At 48.0% G+C, this 13,630-nt stretch overlaps 1 protein-coding gene across 2 annotated transcripts in view; it reads right to left on the bottom strand.

The window, feature by feature from the left end:
* Nucleotides 1-4,211, bottom strand: part of FGF9 (fibroblast growth factor 9) — a 28,356-nt gene extending 24,145 nt beyond the window's left edge. Inside the window, exons 1-2 of one of the 2 annotated variants that reach the window (XM_063394667.1) lie at nt 3,359-4,211; nt 2,375-2,638 (exon numbers count right to left, since the gene is read on the bottom strand). In XM_063394667.1, coding sequence (XP_063250737.1) covers nt 2,375-2,638; nt 3,359-3,500 — 406 coding nt within the window. In that variant the 5' untranslated portion in view covers nt 3,501-4,211. Of the gene's footprint in view, nt 1-2,374 lie in introns of both variants that reach the window. The other variant, XM_063394668.1, reaches the window with a different exon arrangement.
* Nucleotides 4,212-13,630: the final 9,419 nt, after the last annotated feature.

Below are 13,630 nucleotides of genomic sequence, written 5' to 3'. Positions count from 1 at the left end.
TTTACGCGCAGCCCCCGGGATTTCTCTTTGTCCTCCTTATTCCTGAAGAAAAACTTCCTTCTGACGCGTACCCCCGCATCCATACACGCGCACGCAGGTTTCCCGCACTCGCTCGCAGGAGCCCACGTGAGCCCGCTCTCCGCAGGGCAGCTCCCGAGTTGGGATGCAGACCTCCCCAGGATCATCAGAAGACTTTACAGTCACCAAAACTCAAATAGCATCAGCTCTTCTGTGACCTTCTGGCAAACACAACAGCAGTGTCACGGCACCGACACAAAAGTAGCGGGACCCCCTTCCCTCCCTCAAAGAAGCGGGGAGCCCCAAGGCATCCCACGGGTTTGCCGTGCCCGGTCTTCCCAACCCCGGAGCGAGCAGGGGCATCACCGGCGCGCTGCATGGGGGAAAAGAGTTACCACCCAGGCGCGTCCTGGGAAGAGGGAGATCAAACCGACAAGGACAAAAAAAAAAAAAAAAAAAAAAAAAAAAAAAAAAAAAAAAAAAAGAAAAAAGGAAAAAAGAATCAATCTATTTAAAGCTAAGGCGCTGCAAGGGGTGGAAGAACTGCCCCTCGGAATTGTCAGCTTCCTACAACTGCGGCTGGAAAGCCATTTTTAAAAATAGACGCCACGAGTAATGTGGTCACCGCCGCCTTGCGCAGGGAACAGCTGGCGGCCCTCCTCCGGGGGCGGCGGGGCCCCGCGGGCCGCCGGCCCCCCGCCGCCCCGGCTGCCGGTGCCCTACACCTGCTGCGGCCCCTGCGCGCCTCCCCCGCCCCGCGCCCGCAGCGCGGCGGGCAAGCGCGACCTGCGGCCGAGGCTCAGCAGCCGCGCACGGCGTCTGCCCGTGCCGAGGAAAACGCCTCGCTGCAACACACCCCACACCGCCCCCCCACCCCGCCCCATTCCCCTCACTACGCGTCTGCCTTAAACACTTTCCGCACTTTTTCTCGCCAGCGAGCGTGGATGCTGCACCCCCGGGAGAGCCGCGACGCTGCCCCCACCCCGCAACCAGCCCCGTAGAACCCGGGCGGGCGGCGTGGGAGGGAGGAAGAGCCTGTAAAGCAGCGTGAGAGTGTCAGGGAGCAGCGGATGGAGGGGGATGGAGGATGAACCTGCGACCACGCGAGAGTCTCAGTCTTCTCCTCCCCCGTCCCTCCCTCCCCGCTTGCCTTATGAGCCCTTTGGAGATCATCTCCTACAACACCGGCATTATCTAAATAGCTTCACAAAGCAATAAAATACAGCTTAGATATCGTTCAACATCTGGCATTAAAATACAAAGAGAGAAAAAAAATCAACACAGGACTTGGTTTTTACGACCGAATTTAAGTGCTGTCAGGTTGGTTCACTCACAAGTTAACTCCTTCCAACAGCTGGGAGCGCGGCGAGCTAACCTGGCATATTTTCCGCACCCCTCCTTAAAAAAAACCCCAAGAATGAGCTCAGCCAGGCTGTTTTAGTCACTTTCATACATTCAATCTGCCGGGCTTTTAACAGACTCCCCGGCAGCCGAGAAGCTCCAGGCCCACTGGACTCGCGTGTGCATGTGCATGTGTGCGTGTGTGCATGCACAGGCTCTCCGGAGCGGCCGGGGCCAGCAGCCCTCCAGCCCTCGCTGCTGAGTCACAAATAGCGTCCCCTGGAAAGGAAACCCAGGGGAACGCTCTTTTCAAATTCGCTGCCAGCCTGACACGCCACACAGCTCGAGAAAGGCAGGTTTTGGCGCAGGATTCCCGGCTGGTTCCGGACCCCACCTGCGCTCCCTCTTTCCCGGGGCGCCTGTCACGGGCACTGCCGCACGGCTGCGGGCTCGGGCGGGCGCAGAGCCCGGCTGCGGGTCGGAGTGCGCTGCCGGGAAATCCTCGCCGAGCAGCGAACCAGGCAGGGTGTGCAACTCGGGCAGTTACTAGGGCAGGTAATCGGCAGAGAAAACGAAAGAAAAGCCCTCGTCAATCTGCGTATAGGACGAGAGCCACTCCCTCCAGGAAACTCGGTGAATTTTAAATCGTGGTGGTTAATGATTAAAAACCCTTTAAACTCGCGAAATCAAATCATTCAGCAGAAACGTCCCGAGCGAAAATTCCACCACCGCCACCACCACCTCCCATTACGCGTCTGCTCTTAAGCAGAACTTGGGGCTACACAAACATCGCTACCGAACACCCGGCGACTTCAGCGAGGGCTCCTGCTCGGCCGAGGTGGTGCCTCTCGTGTACATCTGCACCCCCGGACACATTCATTTTCCCCCTCGGTGGATCAGCCATCAGCACAAACCCCCCTTCCCGCCCGCCTCGCACCCCCCACCGTCCCCCCGCCCGCAGTTCTGCCCCATTATTTCATCACATGACCACTAAAGGGTTAAGGATAATACCTACCAAATCTGCTGTGGTCTTGCCTGGTTCCCTGGATAGTACCATTGGGGAAGATTTCTAAATGAAATCCAGTCCTGCAGTATAGCTGCCTCCGCCTGAGGATCCCCTTTAAATGGTCCAAGTCCGTGACCGCAGGCCCCCTGGGCAGCCCACCTGCCTCAGACTGACCCAGGTGGTCACTTAACAAAACCGGACTATCCACCGGCAAAACGGGCACATTCCCAAAGGGTACTGCATCCTGCACACCGAAATAGTTCCCAACTTCACCTAAGGGAGCCATCAGAAGATTCTGCTTTTAGAGAATGAGAATAAACAATAATGATGGTGCCAAACCCAGGAGATATAAGATTAGGTATATTCCACTCCTCTCCCCTCCCTAGCGCAGTTACAGAGAAAATGTTCTTTCTTCAATCCATTAAATGCATAAATAAAAGTAATATTCTGTTTTGACTGGTACAGGTTCAAGGTCAAACCAGTTAGTCTAAGAAACCACCACTTTATACTCACACACTGACATATTTATAAACATATAGATGTGTATATCTATATAAATGCATATATCCCCAGCTCTTAGCAAGCAATACGGTCTTCAGCCCATCCAACTGTAATAAAGAAAAAAATCCGTAGTTTCTCCATTTGGTTTAAGATAAGAATGACCATAGCAACTTAAATACCTAGGCGTTATAGGGATTTTTTTTTTTTTAAGATGCACAGGCTACGTCAGGATTTATGGATTCTGACTCCAGAAAGGCATGCGCTGTTTTTACTCTATAACAGACTGCATACATCAGCATGAATCCTGCAAAGGGGGAGGGGGAAATCTCACGTTGTTGGCTGAGATAAATCCAAAAAAAAAAAAAAAAGAAAAAAGGAAAAAGCAAAAAAAACTTTTGACGTCCAAATCTATTATCCAGAATTCTCAGGAGGCTCAGCAGATGTCCACTGGTTTAGGATTATTGACGATCCACAAGCAAAGCAGCAACATACAAGTGCTTGTGTCTTTCTTGGCTGGCTCGAAACAGGTGTTGCTTCTGCAGGGCTCCCTGTGAAATGTTGTACTCCAGCACTGAGCTGCAGCTCTTGACTGTGGATCTCCATCCAGCACGCAGAGTGGCGCAGGAAGAGGCATTGGGCTGGGTTTAAGGTAGTCCTGATTGCTGCTAGAAGGATTCTCCGAGGTCCTAGCGCTCAGCTCTACCTGCTGCAATACCGAGCCGCTTCCAGCGCTCGGCACGGCGCGGAGCGGCTCTTGCTGCTCTGCGGCAGCGCCGCGCTCGCCGGCAAATAAATAAATAAGTGGGCGAAACTTTGGGGGAGGAATAAAGCGACGCGATGCTAAATATACCGCGCCCGCCCGCTGCGGGGAGCGGGCTCCTCGGGAGATGCCCGCATAGCCCGAGTCCCCCCTGACATTGGCGGGGGGAGCGGGGCGGGCACAGCCCTGCCCGCCCAGCCCCAGCTCGGCCCGGGGCCCGGCCCCGCCGCAGGGGAGGCGGAGGCGAGCCCGCCCCGCACCGCTCCGCAGCCCGGCCCCGGGCCGCTCTGCCGCAGGTAACCGGGCTGCCGCTGTCCCAGGCGGGGCTCAAACTCGGCTCCGGCGGGCAAACCGGCGCGGCGCGGGAAGTTCGGGAGCTGGGGCGGGTGCCGGGGGTCCTTGTTGCCCTCGCCGCAGGTTTTGCCTCCTGCACTCCGGCCCCCGCCCCGGCAGTCCGCAGCGCTCCCGCTCTGCCCCTGCGCTGCCGGGGAGCAGTGCCGGGGATGCCGGTGCGGGGAGCGCCGGGGCCCTGCCGCCGCCCGGGACGCCCCGCGGGCCAACCTTGGCTCCTCGCTCGGCCCCAGTTTGTAAGAGCGCGGTGGAGGGAAGGGAGAAGCGAGCGGAGGTGGTATGGAGAGAGATAGGGGTGCCGTGCGAAGTACGTGTTCTCTTTGCCCCCAACCCCTCCCTCCCCCGCCCCCCAAAATGAAGTTATTTAAAACTGTCGGGAGAGACTTGGCGAGCAGAGAGAGGCTTTCTGTTTCTTCTTATGATGCCCAGAAATTGGTGTAATTGTGATTTTGCCCTTCGGAGAGGGCTGTGTGAATCAGCAAAGGGACAGAGGGTCTCCTGCATTTGCAAAAGTGTTCTTGAGCAGAGCTCAAGGACTGGGCACGATGCGGAGCCTTGCACGAGGGAGAGGACACTCCGGCAGCCCCTTGAATTGAGCACAAAACCTAAAGACAGGCTCTTTTGGGAATGGTGGGGGGAGAGAGAGAGGCAGGGAGAAAAGGACGAGAAACATAATATCTTGGGGGCTGGGGGAAGAGATTGCATGGTGTGAATGATGATGTGCACCACTGAGGTAGCAGGGTCCGGGAAGGTCATTGGTGGAGCCTGGAAAGAGAACTCTAGAGAAGGAGAATTTTGCAAGAGGGTTAACTAAAAATAATCGACTCTGCATGTCCTCCTGCTCGATGGGGATGCAGTGGAGGGGGTGGCTCTCCTTACCTTCCCCACCACAAAAGCCAGCAGTCCAGCTCTGAGTGGTGCAGCTTTCCTGCATCCCCCCGCTTGCCAATGTGACTAAACACGAGAGGAGGGAGAGACACTAGTTCCCATGTCTAGTGGCGAAACTGCAGCAGGGAAAAGCTGTGTCCTGAATCCACACGGACCTTCAGGGAACTGACTCACGCCAGTGGCGCATGAGCCACCCCCCTTTCATTTGACTCCAACAGTCTTTATTGCAATTTGAAGGACAGGATGCAGAAACTGCAGACCACTAGTTCTGTACAAACACACAAAAAGAAACAGTTGCTGCATGTCATCCCATGCATTTATGCAGAAAAAAATACCCAGCACCAAGTTGTAAAGTCCTTACTCTCTGGCAAATAGTTCTGAAGCATTTACCTTTTTTTTTCTTTTTCTTTTTTTCTTTTTTTTTTCTTTTCTTTCAGGATTTAAGGACACTGCTCTCACACACTGGTTATATCAGCGTGAACAACTGCAGAATGACTTGGGAAAAACTGCAGAATGCACCATGTCAAAAATCATCATTCTTTATCAAGTGGATCATGGCAGGACCCAGAGGCCCCATTCAGGGCTCACAGTTCCATTGTGTCGGATACTGTAGACTCATGTAATAAGAGAGATGGTCTATGCCCAAAGAGCTTATGATCTTAACCCATGATGAAAGACAACAGGTGTATAGTACAAACCCATGGGGGAAGGATAAGGGAAAAACAGCCTTGAGAATAAAAAGCAACAGGCCCAGCCAGAGACAAGTGTTTGGTGTCAGAAGGAAGTTTTAAGGAGATTTGAAGGAGAACAATAAAGGAGCTTTATGGTTATTAATGGGGAGATTTTTCCATGCATAATGGCTAACTTGGAAGAGAACATAAAATTGCTTGTTAAAAATTGGACTGTGGAAAAGTGAAGGTTTGTGCCACTAGTAAAGCAGAGTGACCATAAGGGCCTGGTATCTGGTGTGATTTCAGGAAAGAGGTTCCTAGCTCCTTTCTAGTGCTTTAAATTTGCATTTCTAGTCCCAGTGAAGAGTATTATATGGACTTCTTTTCTCTACTTCAGGCTTCAGTATTTTCTATCTTGTACTTCACACCAGCTTACTATATGAAAAATATCTGAAGGTAAAGAAGAAAGTATTGGTATAGTTGCCTTTTTTTTAAAGGTGCTTAAATGAAAGCTCACAGGTTATTTGCTATAGGAAGTTTAGTGTTATAAAAGTGTTATCTAAGTTGAGGCTTTGATGTCTGAATTACTCATAAGTATCAAAGCCACACATGAATTATGCAGGACATCCCCAAAATTATACCCATCTGTGAGTAGGTGGTGTTCCAACCTTGCTTCACATAAAATCTATGTGTGATGTGTAATGTCAAACTTACCCCTTACAGAAGTTTGGCATTGCTGATAGCTGGGGCAGTATTAAAAACCTACATTTTTATCCCCAAGACACTGAGGCAGGAACATCCCTAGCTCCCCTCTACTCGAGATTCACACCCACTTCCCTTATAACCTCCTGGAATTAAATCTGCATCTGCCACAGTGAGTCATCAAGAGCTTACTCATCAGCTTTATGCAGGATTTTAACTCCTGAGAGCAGAACTGGTCAGAAGGATCCTGCATTTCTTGAGGAGTTCCTGGCACACGTTCTCCTCACATGCAACACACTAATGTGACATCTCTGTCAGGTTTTAGACATTATGACACTTATAAAAGAAATTTTTTCCACCTGCACTCTGCCAACTAGCTTAGTTTTAAAAAATCTTTTCACATATCATTTTTTGAATGTTATTTAAAAAATAATTCAGCCTCCCAAAACAGTTTTTTCTCGGTTGTTTGGATTTTTTGGTGGTTTGTTGTTGTTGTTTTAACTCCCCCCATATTGTATCATGTTACCAAGAGCAGGTTCCTATTCTGGACCTTTAATGCATCTAACCCATTTATTTCCCAAATTTGCAGACAGAGAACTGAAAGACGCAGTTATTAAAAAGAGAGTTGTTATGACTTTCCCATGAAACACATGGCATTTGCCATTTTTACTAAAATGTCTTGAGGCAGAAAACCTTTAGAAGCTTCTATTTTTTACATGTAAATGGAGAATAATATAAAAAGTATTATTTTCAGTTTTCTTAACAAATAAGGATTTTTAGGGTATTTTAAAGCATGACATAAACCTGTATATGACTATTCAATAATCTCATCTCACTTGAGGTTGCTAGAATTGAGACATCAAGATATAAATGATTTGTTCTTTAACACAGGGAAATAGGTGCAGTTTTAGGGCACAAATCACCTGACCTATTCTAGGCATCTACTTTAAGATGACATGACTCATGCGCTAAAGATGCTTAATTCTTTCTCGTGTATGGAGGGAGCCTATATTAGATGTAGACTTCTACATGACAGAGGTCTAGATAGGACTGCATGGATCCCACCTGCTGCCTTATACATGTGATTGGGCATTTCCCCAGAATGGCTGGTGAGGGCACTCAACTATTAATACAGCTACACAAATTAACACTCCAAAGAAAACTCATGTGGTCTCAGCAATTAAAAATGACTGAAAGTCACAATTATCAAACATTAGATTGACTGGAAATAAAGAAAACATTTGTGAAAACAAAACAAAACAAAACCAAAAGCCATGCGATTCAGGTTAATGGATTAATAATTACAATGTCTACAAATTTAGAAAATTTAAACTAGATAAATGTATTTGTTTTCTCACTATAGAGATTGTAGAAAAAATAGCAGTATTTATGACCAAAAAGATTCCTATAAGAATTCCAGAATTCAGCAGGAAAGGGTGTGTTCCCAGTTCATCAAATTTTCACACTAGACTAGTGTAAAACATGCAGTTTAGGTGGAAAATTCCAAGAAAACACCAGTGTCAGTGTCACCATGCCATACACAGCAACAGTGGGATATCTGACATGGATTCTTCGTGGTGTTATGCTATTTTGCAGTGTACAGGAATCCGTGAATTCACATAAACAAAGACTGGCAGAACATGATCTTTGTGATCATCCTAGCGAGGGAGTTAATGAGGGTCCATGTTTTAAGATATGTTAATCTGAGCACAAAAGTAATACTGCTATTATCAGTCAGATAAAGTCAAGTGCATTGACACAGGTGTCAATACAGTCTTTTTGAATGCATGTCCTTGCTGGTGATAGTTGAAGGTAGATAGGGTGATGTAAGTATGAAGGCTGCCAAATATGTTTGAAATTTGTGATGTGTTTATTTGTACGTCACTCGTATCTGCTTATTTTACTAATGAGTTGATTGCCCACTACATTGCAAGTCCCTCCAGCTCAAGAGCCAATGCGCCACTGAAAGGAGAAAAGGAGAGGAAATCAGCGTTGCCATGTGCGCAGGTGACCCTGCAGAGGCCTCCACATGGCAAACAATTTATGTGGCAAGGCTCACAGAACTGCTCATTGTGAGACCCTCTTTGCCACAGCCAGTGCTTTGCTTTGTGCACTTTCCCTGCCCAAGCACACGTGGTGCCCCATCAGAGGTTTCTGGCTTCTTCCTGCTCCCATGCTGTCAGTACTCAGTTGTAGCTGAAGTCTCTGTAGGGTTTGCCAGCAGGCTACAGGGCATCCCGGAGGCTCTTCCTTCGGCTGATACTCTTCCTCTGTAGATAGTTCACTGCCTGAAAGACGAGGCGGCCTTTGTACACCAACCAAGGCATGTAGCTTGGCCATGAGCTGGATGCTACTCACCAGTGCTAGCCCGGAGCTGCGCCAGCAGCCAGCTCCTCTCCCCCTTGCCGGGCAGGGAGGAGGTGCCCTCGGCGGGACGGGGTGCGTGCCCCCCTCACCGCTCCATGTGCGCTGCAGCAGGCGCAGCGGCAGCCCGGTGTGCCCTCCCCCGACGGATTAGGCCCGTGCCAGCTCCACGATGGCTCTATGCCCGCTTTCTGGAACGGCCAAAGGCCTTGAGAGCTTTCCCGATGGAAGGGATTACCTCTCCCTCCGCGGCACCGTGACCACCGAGGACATTTCACGCCGACTGGCCCCGAGGCCAGGCCTGCAGCGGCCACCCGGGGCTGCTTCCCGGGGACCGCGCCGGGGCAGGAGGGGCCGGGCGCGGCGGGCCGGGGGCTGCGGGGCAGGGGCAGCCGCTCTTGTGCGGGGCTCTCTTGCCCTCTAGCGGGCGAAGCCAGCGGGGCGGCCCCGCCGTGCCCCCGGCCAGCGCTGCCGTGCCAGGCCGGAGCCCGCGGGCCGCTGTGCCGGAGCTGCGCTCCCGCCCCGGGACAGCGCGGGCGGACGGGCCGGGGCCGTGCCCCGGGGCCGGGCTGTGCTGCGGGAGCCGGGCAGCCTGGCCGGGCAGCGCGCCAGCAGCAGCGCTCCGAGCACAGCGCCTGTCCGGGATGCCGCCAGCACCGCTGGGCCAGCTGCGGGGACAGCGACCCAGCGCCACGGTCCCAACCGGCAGCACGAAGAGCAAGACCGTAATGGGGCAGTGAGAGACACCATTCGTCTTAGAGACTCCTTCAGCCGGTTTGGTGGCTGACGTGACCCCGTAGCTGCGACCACAGCTACGGATGGGGAGCCAAAGGGGAGCACGGGGCTGTGCCCCCCAGTCGCTGGGCAAGCATCGTGTGCCCGCTGCTGAAGAAGAAGGGCGCAGTCGCCGAGGACAAGGGAGTGCCGGGTACGGGCCATGCAGAGTACCTGGAGGCAGCTCTGCATCAGCCCACAGCTGACTGGGGTGGAAGGGGTGCTGGAGGCTGTATTTGGGAAAGGAAGGACATCTGTGCTCATGTGGGGTGTTCTGACACATCGTAATTTCAGTTCTTTGCGTTGTCTAGCCTGTGTTTACTAAGAATTCTCCTTTTCTGCTAATGGTTTAGAAAACATTTCAGTATCGCCATGTCCCTCATCTCCTTCCTTCCTGGTTCCAAATCAATATAAACGTAGTCCTTTCCTACATTGTTTAAGTGTACTATCTCTATCTAACAAAAGTTCTTACATTATCACTAGGAATTCTTGCTTTACAAATGTTTTAGAAAATTTGTATGTCTTTTTAAAATTGGCAGTGACTGACTTCCTTCCTGTAGACTCCAGCTTGACTTTATCACTTTTCCCATTTTGCAAATAAATTTTATACATTTTCTCCCTCCCCAATCAAAAATTATTTTCAGTACTATATATTACACTTTTGCTCAGACTGTTTTTGTAACCACTGAAGCACAACAGGCTTAAAAGTTATCCTTTTCCTGAAATTTAGCTTGTTAGCAATCTAATAGAATTCACAATTTGTTTTCTTCCTCTCTAAAGATTTCCTACTCTCACTCTCTCTATTATTTCCCATTTTCGGGGAATCACTGATACCTCTGGGGTGACTGTCCCCTCTCATGATTTCTTGAGGTAGGGTAGTGATGAGAAAGTCCTCTGTTTGCTGGTAGTGAATATAGTTGGGTCACTTGGAATGCAGTCACTTGGAAACCTCCACTCTCTGCTACAGTCATAATCCTTTGCATGCCTGTGTCTGTTTCATTTGCTTAAATGCTGTCCAATTACTTTGTTGATAACTAACATACTTTGCGTGGTTTTGCCTGATGATTTTCTTAATCATCCTGTTGCTATTTCACCAATAACTCAACAGTATGCAACTGTACTCTGATTCAGTAATGTGAAGGAAGAGAAAATAATGTAACCATTTGCTTTAAATAACTGTCCTGAATATATACTAATGCTTTCATTTTGGTTTCCTAACACAGAAGTATCTCTGACTAGAATCTTGCTTGTTTCTCCTAAACTTACTGCTTTGACAGCAGGACTGGAGACCCGTCCCTCTTGTCCAGGGAGGAAAGGGGGAGTTCTGGAGAAGTCAGTAGCTGTGGGAAGCCGAGGGACTGCAAGATTACTAAGCCATTCCCCACAGAGAACTTCCATCTTCTGTTTAAGCCATTTCTGTTTGCCCAGCCTGAGCAAGATTATAAAGGAATTGGGCAAAAGGTGAAGGGGGAAGAGAAGGGATCCCACTGTACAAACTGCCATCAGCATAATCTTTTCATATGCTGTTGTAAGCTACCAGAGATATTTTATATAGTGTCCTATTTGCTGGTGAAGAGTTGGAAATGCCTGTGATGTGTATCTAAGGTATTTCAGATAAGGAGTTTTTCTACTCCAGAAAGCTATGAACAACCCATGTTTTCTGTTACACAGGGAGTTAATGGTAACAGCTGTCTCCTAGGCTTAAAATAAGCGAATTCAGGCTTTCCAGAGAAGGAAAAAGAAACTAACAATGGTTCTGAGCAACTACACAACCCTCAATACGACTCTCCCTGCCTCTCTCTGGATCTCAAGGCACTGGTTTTATGAGGGTCACCAACACACTTCTGAGTACCAGGCTGTGTATTTATCCCTAGCTGGAATACCTCCTCCCTGCAGAGGAGCAGAACAGAAAAGAGTCTCCATTCCTTTGCTCCCACTCCTCAAAATTTATACTGGTTTCCACATCCTACCCTTCATTTCTCAGAAAAAAATTGTCAAGGAGATGAAAAGCTCTCTACTAGCAAGAATTTGTTTCTCTGCCTTCATAGCTTCTCTTGACAAAAAACAGCTTTCCCACCCTGTTGTTTAGATTTCATCAAAGTCTGCAAACCTGAAATCTGCCATAGGAATTTCAGTCCCCTCCCAGAAGCTGTTATTGCAAGAGAGCTTAGAAATTCATGAGAGGGTCTGAAAAACACATCAGCACTGGGAATCCACAACTAGGATTTCATGCCAGAAATAGATGCCGCCTGAACTACTTTGCTTTTTCTAGGCATTGCAGTGAAATCACTGACAGGCAACGGGGAAATAAACTGTTTGGGAGGTTCCTGTGCTTCCTCTGCTTTAAATATTGCTCTAGGTTTGAGTAGGAGAATGACAATTACTGTCAGGGATTCTCAGGGACTGACTTTATAGCACAACTAAGCATTGAGAACTCACTTCTGCAGATACAGACAAATTGGCTGTGACTACCTTGCCTTTACTGCAGTAGCACTGCAGCCAACAGAACTAGGCATGCAAATGTTGAGACATCAGGCAGACATCTAGTATTAAGTACCCTGTTTTTTAATTAATGAGGCACAGGCTTGTGAAGAAACACATGGCAAAACTGAAGGAAAATTATCTTGCCAAGCCTCATGTTCTGCTATTTGTATAAATCTTGATATGCACAAGCAGAAGGAAATTGCTTGAACTTTCTGGAATTCATACTCTGTATTCTTGTAATCATCTGAGCATTCCAGCTCTGTATGTGGGAACCTGGTTCTGCTGCCCTGCTGGGGGCTGCTAAGGAGAGTTCTGATATACCAAGCTTGTAAGCTTGCTCCCTTCTCTAGATTAGATGTTCTCTGGTTGTGTCTTCCAGTGGAGTGATGATGACACTGCAAACCTCACTCTTAAAAAATAAATGGAGTGAACTCCCACCTTAGGTAAGCTACCGCAGCATCGCTCCATTGCTGGAGCTTTGACAATTGATACAAATGCAAAACAAGCAAATTTGAGTCTTTTATTCCCTCAGGTAAAAAAAAAAAACACTTTTATAGTTCATCACTGCAAACACTCAGAATTTGTGGGCCATTCTCAGTCACAGCTTACATAATTAAGAAGCTGTGGAAGTCACCATAGAAGGACAGATGAAAGCAAAATCCAGGTACACCAAGCACCAAGAGATGAGTCAAAGATCCAAGAACTGCTAAACATTTACAGAGTCATGCAGTGAATTTCTGGAAAAACTATTTGCAGTCCAGGTGCTCAAAATATATGACTCACAACTGTAAAAGTGTGAGGACTGAGGGCTTAGTAAATGTTCTTGAATAGCCCTCTCTGTAGATTTGATTGTCAGTAAATTATTTCTGCATGCAGATTTTGGTCCAGTAGTCCTTATATTTTATTTATAATTTAGGTCATATGCTGCTTTCATAATTTTTTGTCTAGTCATTTAAAACATCTTTGCACAGTATTCAGACGAGCAAATCTTGGGGGTTACTACTATATTTTCCATTTTCCTTGGGTTTAAGCAAAATCTATATAGTGCAAGGCTATGAAACACTTCAAATTCACTTTGAAATTACCTCAATGCTACTCAAAAGTTGAGGCATTAGAGTTGTCTATGAACAGTGAGAATGAAGCTTATTTCTTAACATTTCTGAAAGGTAAAAATAAATCTGTAAGACTTTTAAGCAATTTTTAAGTGATTTTTTAAAGTGATCTCAAACACTCGTTCATAACACACACAAATGTCACACTCAAAAAATAACTATACTGGTAACATGCTTTAGAAAAAGTCAGCCTTTTAATAAGGATGTTTCACAAGTGGAGTCTCTCTTCAAGAATAGAGAATCAAAAAACTTCCATTACTGAAATAACTTTAAATTATGCATTTATAAGAGCAAGTTTTCAAAAATAGAGCCTAAATTAAGACTGAAAGGCTAAGATGTCTCTTTTTGGCCAATTACATTCAAAACCTCTGAAGATGCCTTACATGAGCGCTCCGTAAGTGGACTGCAGGAGAATTGGAGAAAATTAGGTTCATTAAGATCTTTTCATAGAATCATAGAATTGTTTAGATTGGAAAAGAACTCTAAGATCATTGAATCCAACCATTAACCCAGCACTGCCATGTCCACCACCACTAAACCATGTCCCTAAGCACCACATCTATGTGACTTTCAAATACCCCCAGGGATGATGACTCCACAAGTTCCCAGGGCAGTCTGTTCCAATGATTGACAACTATTTCCAAGAGGAAATTTTTCC

This window comes from Prinia subflava, chromosome 3 (assembly GCF_021018805.1).
Source record: "Prinia subflava isolate CZ2003 ecotype Zambia chromosome 3, Cam_Psub_1.2, whole genome shotgun sequence".
In the NCBI taxonomy this organism is placed as follows: Eukaryota; Metazoa; Chordata; class Aves; order Passeriformes; family Cisticolidae; genus Prinia; species Prinia subflava.
This window is presented reverse-complemented; position numbering and strand designations above follow the sequence as displayed.